Here is a 15,955-nt window from a genome sequence, read left to right on the forward strand (position 1 = left end):
AGATATGTTTCTTACATGCAAAGACCATGTGTTGCTTTATTCTGACAATTTACGTATACAAGAGAAGGTAAAGGGCTGGGAGAACTTTACTCATTAAGTGAAGTAAGACAGCAGAGGCAATATGGAACTATTGTTCAGGGTAATCAAAAACAAAAGGAATGCAGTTCAAACCATCAAGGCAACTGAGGATCCCAATGGAAACCTGGCCAAGGAAGATGACATCAGAGAGGTTCTGAGGAATCAATCTGATCACCTACTTTGAACAGGTCAGAAGCTGATCAGAGAACAAACAGAACCAGCTGTTTAAACCTACACAGAGAAACCTCTCATTACACGGGCAGAAACAAAAGCATCCCTCAAGATGCCACCGCAAGGGAAATCCCCAGGAACCAACGAAGTCAACCAATGAAAGGGTGCAGTACGATCTCTTGCTAGGTGGAAAAGTCTTTCAACACTGTGAATTCCAGTCCATTCTTTGATGTTTCAAAGCCATGATTTCACCTCCTACCGACACCTCTTCGACCCTGTAATTTGCCTTGTACAATCCGCTGTAAGATAAGGTAACGGTCATTTCTAAGGATGTGGCCAAGGTAAGAGATCTTCCGGTGTTTTAATGTTTGAACGAGTTCCGGACTTGCTCTTGCCCTTTTGTGTACTTCTTGGTTCGTTAGTCATGCAACCTATGAAATCCTGAGCATCCTACGGTGGATCCACATTTCAAAGGCTTCCAAGCATTTCACTGATATGTTCTTGAGAGTCCATGTTTCCACACCATATAGCAAGGCTGACCATATATAGCACTTGACCATCCTCTGTCTAAGTTTTATATTTAAGAAAATTGCACAAAATATTCCAACTACCGGGGAATAACACACATCGGCTTAAGATTTTCGAGAAGATCTTAAGAGAGCAGATTGTGAGTCATTTTAGAGCCACAGTTAGAAAGGTAACAGTATGGCTTCAGGCCTAACAGGTCCACAATGGCTCTACTCTTCAGTAACCATTTATGTAAATGGAGAAATATTAGGAGAAAGGTAAAAATCTATTCATGATTTTTCTGGGGTCTGATAAGGCATATGACAGCATTGCAAGAGAGAAGATATGGGAATGCCTGAGAAAGAGGAATGTGCTGGGGAGACTGGTGAGGGAAGTTCAGATGCTGTATGAGCACTGTACCAGCTGTGCGCAATTTGGGGATGGACATTCCTCCTGGTTCGAGACGAAAAGTGAGGTTTAGCAAAGCAGTGCACTATCTCCATTACTGTTTATCACCATCATGGATGACATAATGAAGAATATCAAGAAAACCACCGGTGAACTTAATGCAATGACTTTCGCTGATGATATCATGATCTGAGGAAAAACTGAATAACAAGTACAGTTGAGACTCAATGAAGAGAAGGTTAAGTTCCAGGAATTCAATCTTGAGATAAGTGAAACCAAAACAGTAGCAATGGCAATAAACAGAGAGGGATGACCAGAGAACATCATGGTAGGAAACCATCCACTGTAAATTGCCAAAAACTTTACATACCTCCTCAGCAGTGTAATTTCTCAATTCGCCACCACAAAGGAGGTGGCGAATAGAGGGCAAAAGCACTCTCACTTCTACTGGCAATTAAAACACTCCTCTGGGACCACAAAGTACCAACAAAAACAAAGCGGGTGGTGTTTAATCACTACTTACCGATCTTAATCTATGGTATAGAAACACGCTCACTAAGAAGGAACCATCAAAGTTACAGGCATCTGAGATGAAATTCTTCAGGTATAATTTAAAAAAAACACACCAACAACAACAACACAAGTTATGGAATGAGCTGGTGAGAAAGAAAGCTTGGATTGAGATATCACTGTGAGATCGGGTCAACGTATCCAGATTGAGGTGGTTAGGGCAAGTATTGAGGACGGAGCCAACAAGGACAGCTTAAGTTAACTTGGAGAGGCATGTTGCAGGAAATCGGATAATGGGAAGACCAAGAACCCCCATCACAGAGATGGACTTTGCAGATCTGGGAAGGAAACTGGAGGAAATATCTCAATATTCATATATAGCAGAAAAGAAATACTCTATATTATACACGTATTTCATGACAATGAATCAAGCAAGATACTAACCGATAAAATAACTGCAATAATTATTCTTCTTAGGCATTATGTGGCACTAATAGCTTCAGACCCAGGTAAGCAAAAAATATAAATAACATTACTCTCACCATAGACCCAATGTGAGCTGGCTTGTACAGTTCTTTGGCACAAGCAAGGATAGTGCTTGTTTTCCCAGTACCCGGAGGTCCATAGAACAGTAAATGAGGTAACTGCCTGTCCTTAATAAATTTCTTAACTGAAAGAAGAAAACATAAACATTTATAAATAACAACAAAAACAACAACAATAATAATAATAATAATAATAATAATAATAATAATAATAATAATAATGGCATATGGCCCTGGTGTAGATCTTTCGAGTTGATGCCAAAAGGCAACCCGCATACCTGCGAGGATGCGGCTCTACCTAGGATGAAATCTAAAATTGAAGATACACCATAGAGATGCCTTTGCTGGTGGGATGTAATGTATACATGTCTTCTGGTATTGGCTAGAATAAATTTGTTACTTTCATTGAACTGACTTAGTCTCATCCTTGGCTTTGACAATATGAAAGTGACCGAGGTATGAGCGATGCTGGTAATACCCTTTCTTATGCAGCCAGTCCTTATTATGAACTGTACACCTGTTTGGAACCCTTCTCATCAGACCTCTATCCATAGATTAGATTCAGTACAACATAAATTTCTTTGTTTATATTAATTTACAGCAGGATTCTCATATGATAATGTTGATTATATATCCTTACAACAGTCCTTAAATATGCATAGCCTGTCACAACGCCATGAATTATTGGATATACTCTTCATTTTTAAATTGCTTCATTCCGTGGTTAATTGTCCACAACTCCTTGCAAAAATTAACGTACATGTACCACACAGATGCACAAGGTTCAAGAATACATTGTCTACAAATTGGCATAGAACTACAGTAACTATGCATTCAATGGGCTAATTGAAAGAATGTCAAGATCTCTAAACAAACTGGATATTGATATATTTAACTGCTCATTGTCAAAATTGAGAAATCACTTACATAATCTCCAAATTTGACTATTACTTTCCTGTGATTACTTGTAATATAACCTGTGTATATATCTGTACATATTTTTCTACTTATACTCCATTTAACTTTCTTTTTAGTGTGTTTTGTTTCGTTTATTCTTCTCTACTCTTATGTAAAATGATATTACCGTTAATAAAGTATTAATTAGTTGTGAAAATATCGCTCATGGGGTCGGTTGTTGCATGCATTTCAGTGGGCTTGGAAGACTGGTATATAATAGCAACTTCTGGCCTGATGAGGAAAGCAATGGGAAACTACCTCACTCATTTCACTAGTATGCCTCTTCAGTGACACCTAGGACATCTATAACAGCTGTTGGCAGAGTTGTGGAGGATCAAACCAGCCTTCGGGCTAAATACCCAACATACTCACTATAGAGAGAAAGTGAGAGAATTAATTAATGTTATTTTATATCCCACTAACTACTTTTTTGCCGGTTTTCGGAGACGCCGAGGTGCCGGAATTTTGGCCCACAGGAATTCTTTTTACGTGCCAGTAAATCTACCGACACGAGGCTGATGTATTTAGACACATTCAAATATCACCAGACTGAGCCAGGATCGAACCTGCCATGTTGGGGTTAGAAGGCCAGCGCCTCAACCACCTGAGCCACTCAGCCCGACAAGAGAGAATGACTATTAATAATCTTGACCATAGTGGCCGGTATTGGATCCGTATTGACTTAATAACGCCAAATATGTTGGTAGATGGGTCCGCCTATTCAATACTATTTATTATTTACCTTTCACCTTAACATCTAGTACATGTTTCGAGAATATTTATGCATTCTCTTCCTCAGCTAGTGGATTAAAATTCAGCATACAATAAGACCTGATAAAATAGGGGGGCCCCCCATTAAAAATTCGAAACTAAGACCATTACAATGTAACATTTAAAAAATTTGGATGGTAAAAAATATGGAATTAAAATCCCATCTTGTCATGTACAATTAAAAACACAATATAGTAATGTCTGATTAAATATTGGGTACAGCGTCTTATGGTGATATGAGTTCACAGTATCCTTGATCTTGCAATGCTATCTTGCGAAGTTCAAATAAAGTTGAGTTAAGAATAAATGAAATTGCATTAAAACTTGAAGTCCTGCCAATATCCGCCGTTAATAGGTGTTAAAATAATGTCTATATAATGTCAATATTTTAATTCATATAGACATTATTTTAACACCTATTAACGGCGGATATCGGCAGGACTTCAAGTTTTAATGCAATTTTATTTATTCTTAACTCAACTTTATTTGAACTTTGCAAGATAGCATTGCAAGATCAAGGATACTGTGAACTCATATCACCATAAGACGCTGTACCCAATATTTAATCAGACATTACTATATTGTGTTTTTAATTGTACATGACAAGATGGGATTTTAATTCCATGTTTTTTACCATACAAATTTTTTAAATGTTACATTGTAATGGTCTTAGTTTTGAATTTTTAATGGGGGGCCCCCCTATTTTATCAGGTCTTATTGTATACTGAATTTTAATCCACTAGCTAAGGAAGAGAATGCATAAATATTCTCGAAACATGTACATGTGGTTAAGTGTAAGAGAGGGCCAAGAGCCCTAACTTCGCCACAAAGACATCAATAAATAAATAAATAAATAAATAAATAAATAAATAAATAAATAGATGTTAAGGTGAAAGGTAAATAATAAATAGTATAGTCTAGGCAGACCATCTACCAACATATTTGCTGAAGAGAGAATGTGTGAGTGTGTACGACTAAGAATCACCATTGTAAAACACTGTTCTAATTACGAAGTCTCTCAACGCAGCTACAGAACTTAGATTGAAACGGACCATAACTGTTGTAATAGATTTAATTTACTACAATTTATGCATCATATCTTATTTTTCTCTAAATTGCAGCAGCAGTTTAGGACACTTTGGATGATAAAGAGTAGGAATCTTGTTGCATTTTTTCTTTCTTTAATGGGTGTCTTAGAATGGATCAAGAGATAAAAGTTTTCCAAATTTTTTTTCCAGCATTACTGTAACGTAATTCTATAATGAGTTGAATGTATTTTTCTTCCTTTTGTGCCATAGCAGTCTCTTCAAAATTATTACTGTCATCTGACTCTGTGGCTAATCTTTAAAACTCACCTCTTAGTGGAGGGAGATAGATCTTTTTTCATAAATAAATTCCAGCATTCTCCCAAGAATATGTTGTCAGCCGGGTGGCAGTAATTAGTAGCCGGGCAGGGAATACTACGTAAAAAAATTGATATTATAAAACTTCAATTTATTCCCCTCAGGGCATTAACAATATCAGACAGGTAAACACTAACAGCAAAACTGAATTGTTTTAGTGTTGTTATCACCAATAAGATATAACAGACTAGTTTGTACTCCTAGTATTCTACAGCTCGATCATAATCATGTAACACCGGGGCTTACCACTCGGTTGCTGTGGAGTGTCATACGGCTGTGTGACGTCGTGCAGACTCGAGTGCTGGCATGCGATTGCACATTGATCGAGACACCGTTTTTGCACGACACTACATGACAGTCAAGCTAAATAATAAAACTGACAATAATTAAGATTTATCATAGTTTTACCATATTCATCAAGGTTTTACAGTACCAGGTGTATGCATAAGTCTTTTCCAGTTTCACTAAGAGATGGCGCCGGCGATCAATAGACAGCGTATGAATTTGACACATGCGTCAGTTTGTTCGTCTGACGTTAACCTACGAACACACACAAGTTGAGTCTGCCAAACACTAGCGCCTGTGTTGTATCGTTCTGTGATCATGTCGATGTTTGTGCCTGTAGAAGAACATTTACAGCACGCATTGCTTTTCTTATTTAATCAAAGGTAAAAGGTTTGCTGGTAGAAACATATGGTGAACACACTCCATGTGAGACATGGTTTTGACAGTTTAAATGTGGTAATTTCAATGTGAAAGACAGTGCTTTGTGTCTGATGAGACCAGAGCAGTATTATGCATTATGAACTCTTGAAGCCCGGCGAAACCGTTAATGCACAACGCTATTGCCAACAAATGATTAATTTAAATCACGCACTGATCAAAAGATGACTGGAATGGGCCAGAAGACATGGCAAAGTGATTTTGTTGCACGACACTGCGCCATCTCACACAGCAAAACCAGTGAAAGACACCTTGAAATCGCTTGGATGGGATATCCTTCTGCACCCGCCGTACTGTCCCGACCTGGTGCCATCTGACTATCAGCTCTTCCCATCAATGGGGCACGCGCTCGCAGTAATTTCGAGGAAGTTGGAAAATGACTCGACGAATGGTTTGCGGCAAATGACAAGCAGATTTTCTGGCATGGTATTCATAACTTACCTGAAAGATGAGTGAAGTGTGTAGAAGCCGATGGCCAATAATTTGGATAAACAAAAAATGAATTTCCTTTGAAAATTGCGTGTTTTCTTTACCAGAAAACCCGGCAAAAACTTATGCATACACCTGGTATCTACATTTTTATCTGGAGCACACAATGGCTCAAATATGTATTAATACTATGTAACTAGCACATATCTTGGTTATGTTAGCCGGGTGGTCTGTAAAAACGGCAGGGCGGTGCACCCATTAAAAAGGTCCTAGAGAGAACACTGAATTCTAACCATGTAATTTGGCTCTGGCATTTATTTTTATTCTGTATCATTGTGAAATATAATGTAGGCCTATATACCATCAAAACTGTCAATTCCCAAGCAAGTAATAAGGCATATATTAGTGCATTTAGACCCATCTCTCAATATTGCCATGCAGGGCTAGTTAAAGTATTAGACCTTGCTTGTATTTTTTCTAAATGTCATTAGGATATGCAAGTGTGTGACCCTCGGTATCCTTTTCATCTTTCATTCGCCAAGACTTGTTTTGCCTTTTTTCTTCATTTTTAGAATTTTAGCTCTTCTTCCCTCTGGTTACTGGTTAGGAATAATAGAAAAATAATATTTTACAATACTTGAAGTATCAGAGAGGACAAATCCTCCCTCAATACTTGCTGGGGTCCTACCAACCTGCCCCACTTATATACGAGAGCAAATCAAAAAGTAAGTTACACACTACCTCGCCCTGACAGCACGCTGTGTCTCGTGACCATGGCCGATGCGGAGCGATCTACAGTAACTGCTGACACATCCAATAGGAAGGTTGGTGTGGTATCCTGTCATGTTGTGCGTGCAGAACAGGCTAGGCTCATAGGCGCGGCGGCAACTGGATGTTCACTAAAAATTGGAGGTGCGTGCAATGATCAGATTTCTATGGGCTAAATGGCTCAATTGCAGAGACATTCATTGCGAAATCACTGCTGTATACGGCGAGCGTGCAATTCCTCGCCCAGGTATTGTAAAGTGGTGTAGGCAATTTTTTTTTTTTTTGCTTTACTTTACAAAGGTGAAAAAATTTAATTTGCTTTATGTCGCACCGACACAGATAGGTCTTATGGCAATGATGGGATAGGAAAGGCCTAGGAATTGGAAGGAAGCGACCGTGGCCTTAATTAAGGTACATCTTCAGGGCTGCCGACAGTGGGGCTCGAACCCACTATCTCCCGATTACTGGATACTGGCCGCACTTAAGCGACTGCAGCTATCAAGCTCGGTGTGTAAGCAATTTGACGCTGGACACATGAATATTGTGAAGTAAGGCCCACAACGTCCATTACCATTGCAAATGCTGACCGTGTGGATGGGATCATTAGCGAGAATCGGCGCATAACACTGCAGGAAATTGCCAGCTTGTTGAACATTTCGTATAGCAGTGTTCTCCATTGTTCACCAGCATCTTGGATTTCGTCGCACATCTGCTCACCGATGTTCACAAGGGACATTTCCAATTGTCACTGGCATTTTTGTAATGGTATTCTGTGGAGGGCAACGAGTTCCTGCAGTGAATCATCACAGGGGATGAAACGTGGGTCCACAACTTCATCCCCGAAACAAAGAGAACATCGATGGAATGGGTGCACACCACACCACCACCACGAAAGAAGACCAAGGTCCAACCTTCAGCAGGAAAGGTAATGGTGACAGTGTTCTTTAACATGGAGGGTGTGGTGCACGTGGAATTTATGCTGAAAGGCATGAAAATCGACTTGGCTTCATATTGTCAAATGTTGAACCAGTTGCGTAAGGCAATTAAAGAAAAGCAGCGGGGAAAATTGAGCGCCGTTGTGATTTTGTTGCACGATAACGCAACACTTCACACGGCCCGCCAAACGTCCGAACTGCTGCAGCAATTCAAGAGGGAGGTCTCGGTGGACGACGATTCCGTAACGATGAGGAGGTGAAAGCAGCTGTCTCCAGGTAGTTACATAGCGCTTGAGGTAATTTGTATGAATCTGGAATAGAAAAGATGGTTAACCGTTCCGAGAAATAATTACAGTCTCTTGGGGACTATGTGGAAAAGTGAACTTACATTGTATTTTGTCATAGCCGTGTTGCCTATGTGTAGGTGGTTTCATAAATGGCCATAGCTTAGAGTGTAACTTACTTTCTGATTCACCCTCATAGAAGAATTAAAACCGAACAGCCTGAAAGTACAAAATGTAACAATTTCCTTTGTTTCTACTGGGCAGCTGTGATGTGTGGCCACATTCGATGAAAATAAATTAGGCCTAATTGTTCAGGCCAATCTCTATCACGAAACACTCCCTTCGAGAGGTTCTTTCCCATGACTGCGACACATACTGTCCGCACGGGCAAGAAGAAAAAGGCATTTTGTAGCTCCAACTTATCTTTCGTCTTTGTCATTCATCTTTTGTGGTGCGTAATATGCTGATATTAGCAAGTGAGTTCAGTGCATTGTGAGGTCATCTGAGCCACCAGTACAGTAATTTGGATCTCCAACCTATATTTCATGAACCAGCAACTAAAGTTTTAAAAACTGATCAACTCTATCCCAGTAAGATGTTGCCTTTTTATATATGTTTAAGGAATTCTCAAAAATTCTTGCTACTAACAGCCTTTCTAAATTTATCTTCACCTTTTGTAGCAAATTTTCTAGTTGGCAACCTATGCAGTAAGAGATTAGCTCTTGTATTATGGGTGGATATACCAAATTAGGGTTGAAAATTTCCCTAGTGGTATGTGTTCGTGAAAACAGAAGTCGTGAAGGGAAGTCATGGAGGGAAGAAGTAGGACTCCCTTTAATTTGGATACCCTAATATCACAGAGTCGGAAGAAAACTAAATTTGGAAGCCCGCAATAATGAACCCCTATAAAATTGATCATCAACATTATATTGACTAGGCCTACTGTTTGTTGTGATGGGCTTTTTCTCCTATGTTGCCACTCATCTCCAACAGATACTGCATACCCAGTAGAACAGCCTGCCTGAATATTGGTGGGAAGAAGCTGGGAAGTTAGAAAACTTTTTTTTTAATGCCATTCCTCTGGTTTTCATTATTTATATTATTGGAAAAATTTAACCGTCTATATGGAATGAAGTTTATAACCTGTAATGCCATTCCTCTTGTTCATACATGTTCTGATAAGTACTGGTTCGTGACACACTGATTCATCACAGAATTTTAGTTATCTACCCCTGCTCAAGGCGCCAATAGGAATGGGGAGCATACACACTTACGGAAGACAGAAGAGCAATGGTCACCAATGTTTGTGGCAGGTTCATTCCAGGATCCTTGGAACTGACACCGAAATTTCAGGAACTCTGAATATTATTGGTTTTAAAATATCTCAGTATATTAGGTTAAAAGACAGCTCATTAATGTGGTATTAACAGACTTGCAACTTAAAAGAGTATTTAAGACAAGCACACAAGACAAGTGCACAACCTAGCCATCCACACACTTTTACATCATATGGAAGCCTTGCAATAGTTTAATTATATATTCTATTCTAAAACAGATGCAGCAAATGGTTTCTCATTTCACACTGGAAACTACAATGCGAGAGTGAAAGTGAGAGCGGGAAGCAAAAGGTTAACTTAGGAAGCTGCATCAAGCACGCATAATCAATCTTGATATCAAACCAAAACAATTCCTACGCATTACCAACAAGTAAAACATTTTACAAACAAAACATATAATACTGACACTAGTCTACTTACGTGTTCTCACAATTTCTTCATGGGAAACCAAGTCACAAAGACCAGCAGGACGATACTTCTCAACCCTATAACACACACAATAAAGACTAAGTAAGAAATTACATTCCTTAACGAAAGGTAACTCACGGCATGGCTCTTTTAAACCTGAATATTACGGTAAACATGAAAGGCATTTCTCAACATTTAATAGCTCACGCACCATGGCAGATTCTTCGGTTGTTCGCAGATCTCTGGTACTTTGGTCGCATTATTCTCAACAACTTCTATTTCGCTGTCGGACATTTCTGATTGAAATCACAAGTCCAAAATATCCAGTCAAAGAGAATGAGGGGTTATTTACAAACGATGTACCAATTCCCGCCTAAATCTCGAACTAAATGCAAAGTTCGATCACAACGAATCGTCGATCGTCCCCTTTGATCAACAATCGGATCAAATCGGACGTAAGTTATCGATAGCCGCTTGTGTTATAGTTCGATCAGAACGAATCGTCAATTGTCCATTTTAATCAACAATCGGAGGTTTTAAGGTGGTGCCACCGCCGTCTCAATCCTATATACTGCCTGCTCTATGATATTCGGTTAACATGCTTCTCAGCGTGAGCTCTTAGTGTCACGAACTTCCGCTAGGGGCGCCAGCTAACGCACCCAACTTATCTCCGTACCTACGTTATTGTGTTCCAGTGCGTTTGCATCGAGCATTTATGTTTGTGTTTCTGGTTGTAAAATGATTAATTGTTGTGTTCCTCTCTGTACATAAAGGCAGGAAATCCAAATTCTTCAGGTGTGAGGATTCTTGTTATCCCCCCTAATAAACAACTTGGGGGAAAATGGCTTAACGCTATATCTAGGCAAGGATCAACCAAGAGTAATCAACGAATTTCATCCGATTATTCTAGTGTTTGTAGCCATAATTTTAGAGATGGAGATAAAAGATAAAACAAAAACAAATATATTGAAGCAAGAGAGCGTGCCTAGTCGGTCTTCGAATTATCCCCATTATCTTCAAACCAGAAAAATAGTTCCACGAAAGACCAGACAGCGACAAGATATTTCTTCGGAAGAAATCTGTGATGAAACAAGCTCTTCAACCGCAGGAAATACATTGGATGACGAGTACGAAATTAATTTGAACAACGATGTATCAATCCAAGTCGATATTCCAAAGAGTAAGAATGACAGCAGTGATCAGAAAATCAGACATTAGATGCTCCGATCGAGAATTCTGAGACTGCTATAACAGCTGATGACTAATGATGTAGATGTTGATTCCCATAGGGAACCTAAAATGTCCAATAACGGACCATTATATTGGTATTAGCTGATGACTAACCATAATGAAGTTAAAAGACTACAGAGACAATTCGAAGACAACCCAGAAATTGATCGACTGAATAAAGTAAGCAGCCATATATAAAGGAAAAACGAACGCTTTTTAAAATCAAATCCATAATTTTCGCAAGACAAAATACGGGCAGTCAGAATAAATCACGCGGAAAATCCTGTGGCGTGGGGAATAGTATCCCAAACGGTTACGAATATGCTCCTGGTCTAGTGTCAGCTCTGTCACCAAGTACTCTGGACAAGTAGCCTAAATGGAAAATGTTGACAGTGTTTGTCGGGATTTCCCAATTAGTGAAGGAAAGACTTAGAGCTGAATGTAAAAACTATCAGACCAACAAAGAGGAGTGTAACAGTGATTGCAGATTAAAATGGCTTAATTAAGTACGGCTCCTCTACGACCGAACCAGTGACAAGTTCGTTTGCGTGGTCAATGATGAAGGTGTACGCGGCACAGATATTGTAAAATCTCCTGCTCTCACGAATAAACTGTTGTGTTTTCTTGTAATCCGACTTTCAAAGAAGTTCTCTAGTCCTGCTGCCTACTTCCTCGTTAAAGGCTTAGAACTCTTCGATCTATCCCTTTTATTTCAGAAATGATTACTGTAATGTCTTTCGGCAAAACAATCCAGATTGTTTGCATTTCTGTTCACCAGCAGATAAAATACTTACAATGGTTGAATGATAATTTCATCGAGTACGTTAAAGTAATTCGGTTGGAATCAAAACGTAAAAAACTGAAGTGTCTGACTAATGAAACGGCAGATGCTGTCTCGTTAACTGTGAAATCTATAGTGGAATGTGTGCCTTATCTGTTACAAAATCGGTTATTTTATATTCTCACTAGATGATTTTCTGGAGACGCAATAGAAGCTCTATTTAGTTCAGTGAGATTGGGTGGTGGATTTAATGATATGACGAACGCACGCACTGCATTATGTGCTATAAAACGTATCCTGAAAACTGGTCATGAACAAAAGGTCAGCGAAATAGTGATAGAATCTTTCCGCGTCCACTGCTGGTAAATAACATTAAGAAAAGGACTGAAAAGGTACTCCGTTACTCGTGCCGAGAAAATTCTGAAATTTATGTGTATCATGCAGCGTGGGATGATCCTGATATAACTACTGTAACTGGTAAGATTTTATAAATTTTACGTTTCTATATCTTAAGCCAAGCTCAAATGTGAAATGTTAGTTTCTGTATGTGCATTATCATCTCAATTAGTAACATGTTAAGGATTAGTTTTCATTTTATATTGGTGTTACGGACCAACTCTCATTTAACCAACATGTGCTCCGGGTGCGGTAAGTGCTGCCATTTGCAATGTCGCTCTAAACGCAATTCTCGCGGCACAGAGCAGGCAGTATATAGAGATTGAGACGGCGGTGGGTGGTGCATAAATGATCTTATATGATCCTTGGTGCATCGCTTCCCCTCTTTGCTCCACACCCTTCCGTAAGTTCACAAACCTGTTTTCAACGACTTTTCTCGCCAGTGTGGGTGCCATGTTGGTGTTTATTTTATTGTCGATTTAATTTCAATACATGTCTTAATGGGAATGTGCTTCCTGAGCGGTGTATTGGCCGAGGGGGTCACCCGATCATCGTATTTTAAAATATTACGTTTTAAATCTATCATCAAGATGTTCAAAGTGCATACTTCTCCAACTTTTGAACAAGGAAGATCCCTTAAGTCAGATTTTTTATCTCAATCTCGAACATTGACTTGTTGAGGGTTTGACCCAACATGAAGGAACATTTTATCTTATTAATATTATCAACTTGGGCAATGACAAAGAAGGATGAGAGTCGAATACAGGCGGCCGAAATGAAGTTCTTGAGGAGTATGATACAGAAGAGTAGAAGAGACAAAGTAAGGAATGAGAAAATCCGGGAAGAAATTGGAGTGGAAAAATGAATGATAGAATAGAGAAGAGACGACTAAGTTGGTTTGGTCACATAAAGCAAATGTGTGATGAAAGAATGCAAAAAAAAAGAAGATATAGAAATGCAAATGGAAGGAAGGAGAGGCCGCAGACGACCACGACTGAAATGGAAGGACATAATCCAATACAGTATTAGAGAAAGAAACCTGGACTGGGACACAGTAGGCTATTCGAGGAAGAGTGGTGGAGGGACCGAACAAAGTAGAGAGGAACCATATTTGCCCCTACCCGGCTACAGCTGGATAATGGGAAATGTTGGAATGTGGGATTCTCCATTCAACCTAACCTTAGTTTCACCTGTCAGTCATTAATCATTGCCGCAGAGGAGTGCGACAGGCTTTGGCAACCGGCACAAATCCTATCCTCGTCACTAGATGAGGACTGCATTCATTGAATGACTGGAAACAAGCTTTGGATTTTCATTTTCATAGTTGCAAAATTTACCTTCACATTTAAATACTGTTTTCAATGGCCATCCCAGTGATAGACTGTCATTTCGTTTCACTGTAAGATCTCTCGTGCGTTGACTTGCACACACAAGTGTTGTTAGGCTTGTGATAGGACTTTGTTGAACCCACTTTGTGTTGGAAGCCATGAACTGCCAACCAGTGGCAGAGCATGTTCTAAGTAAGGGGATAGACAGAGATTTTTAAAAATTTAAACTATTTTATATATATAATATATGGAATTTTATTCTCGCCGCATACAGATCTGTAGGTACTCAATATAATGAATATGAAACTAAGACAAACTCTATAACATCCTACAACCCTACGTGCACTCGCTTTGTTTTTCATTACCGTATAGGCCCTACACTAAATAGGCAGCGGGAGTTATCAAATAACAACACACTTTTAGAATAACAAAACACTGGCGTTTCCTGAAACTAGAGCGAGGATCAGCCCTTGTTTTACGTACGGTAGGAACAACTTAAAAACTATCGCCGAAATGTTAAATTAACGGAGCGACAAAGAATCTACTAGCAAGGCTCAATAGGACCATACACAATTCTCCATATTTGTACTGCTTGAATGAAAGGAAAAACACTTAGGATTGTGATGCGCGGGGATATTTCCCTATAGAGGCCTCAGTATTGGGAATGTAACCTTGTGTTGACAAATCTCAAGACATGAGGAAAAGGGTAATTAGCAAAGAATTACTCAGTATGGGGCCGGAACGTGACCACCGAGATGACGGGGGTCACGGCCAGAAACAGTTGCAAGCTAACAACATCGTGTCAGCTTTTGCACATCGGTTCCAGGAAACAACAAAGTCCTAGGGATCCTCGGGTTGTACCGTGGTTGAGAGATGTGCTGTATTTAAGTTCCAGCATTAGGAAGACTGTGACAGGGTTTTGAGCTGCACGTTAGTTTCCCATTTTATGCAATATAAGTAACTTCTTTTTGAAGGAGGACTATTTTGTCACTGAGAAGCCAAAACTATGTGCATCCTCGGTAAGTTATGAATTTTTTAAATTTATTCTAACAATAACAAGACAATCGCGGATGCGTGCCCAAGTTCGATTTTGTCAAATGCCCGGGGACTGATTGGAACCTCAAATGGCACCATCAAAAGTGCGGGTAAATATTTCAATCAATCAATACTGATCTGCATTTAGGGCAGTCGCTCAGGTGGCAGATTCCCTATCTGTTGATTTCCTAGCCTTTTCCGAAATGATTTCAAAGAAACTGGAAATTTATTGAACATCTCCCTTGGTAAGTTATTCCAATCCCTAACTCCCCTTCCTATAAATGAATATTTGCCCCAGTTTGTCCTCTTGAATTCCAACTTTATCTTCATATTGTGATCTTTCCTACTTTTATAGACGCCATTCAAACCTATTCGTCTACTAATGTCATTCCACGCCATCTCTCCGCTGACAGCTCGGAACATACCACTTAGTCGAGCAGCTCTTCTTCTTTCTCTCAATTCTTCCCAACCCAAACATTTCAACATTTTTGTAACGCTACTCTTTTGTCGGAAATCACCCAGGACAAATCGAGCTGCTTTTCTTTGGATTTTTTCCAGTTCTTGAATCAGGTAATCCTGGTGAGGGTCCCATACACTGGAACGGTACTCTAGTTGGGGTCTTACCAGAGACTTATATGCACTCTCCTTTACATCCTTACTACAACCCCTAAACACCCTCATAACCATGTGCAGAGATCGGTACCCTTTATTTACAATCCCATTTATGTGATTTCCCCAGTGAAGATCTTTCCTTATATTAACACCTAGATGCTTACAATGATCCCCAAAAGGAACTTTCACCCCATCAACGCAGTAATTAAAACTGAGAGGACTTTTCCTATTTGTAAAACTCACAACCTGACTTTTAGCCCCGTTTATCAACATACCATTGCCTGCTGTCCATCTCACAATATTTTCGAGGTCACGTTGCAGTTGCTCACAATCTTGTAA

General features: G+C 39.4%; 1 protein-coding gene across 1 annotated transcript in view; it reads right to left on the reverse strand.

Annotated features, from left to right (window-relative positions):
- The window catches only part of RfC3 (replication factor C subunit RfC3), a 71,307-nt gene extending 60,707 nt beyond the window's left edge, over nt 1–10,600 (reverse strand). Inside the window, exons 1-3 of the mRNA XM_067153466.2 lie at nt 10,446–10,600; nt 10,247–10,311; nt 2,217–2,344 (exon numbers count right to left, since the gene is read on the reverse strand). Coding sequence (XP_067009567.1) covers nt 2,217–2,344; nt 10,247–10,311; nt 10,446–10,528 — 276 coding nt within the window. The 5' untranslated portion in view covers nt 10,529–10,600. The remainder of the gene's footprint in view (nt 1–2,216; nt 2,345–10,246; nt 10,312–10,445) is intronic.
- Between the last annotated feature and the right edge of the window lie 5,355 nt (nt 10,601–15,955).

Source organism: Anabrus simplex, chromosome 9 (genome assembly GCF_040414725.1).
Source record: "Anabrus simplex isolate iqAnaSimp1 chromosome 9, ASM4041472v1, whole genome shotgun sequence".
NCBI lineage: Eukaryota > Metazoa > Arthropoda > Insecta > Orthoptera > Tettigoniidae > Anabrus > Anabrus simplex.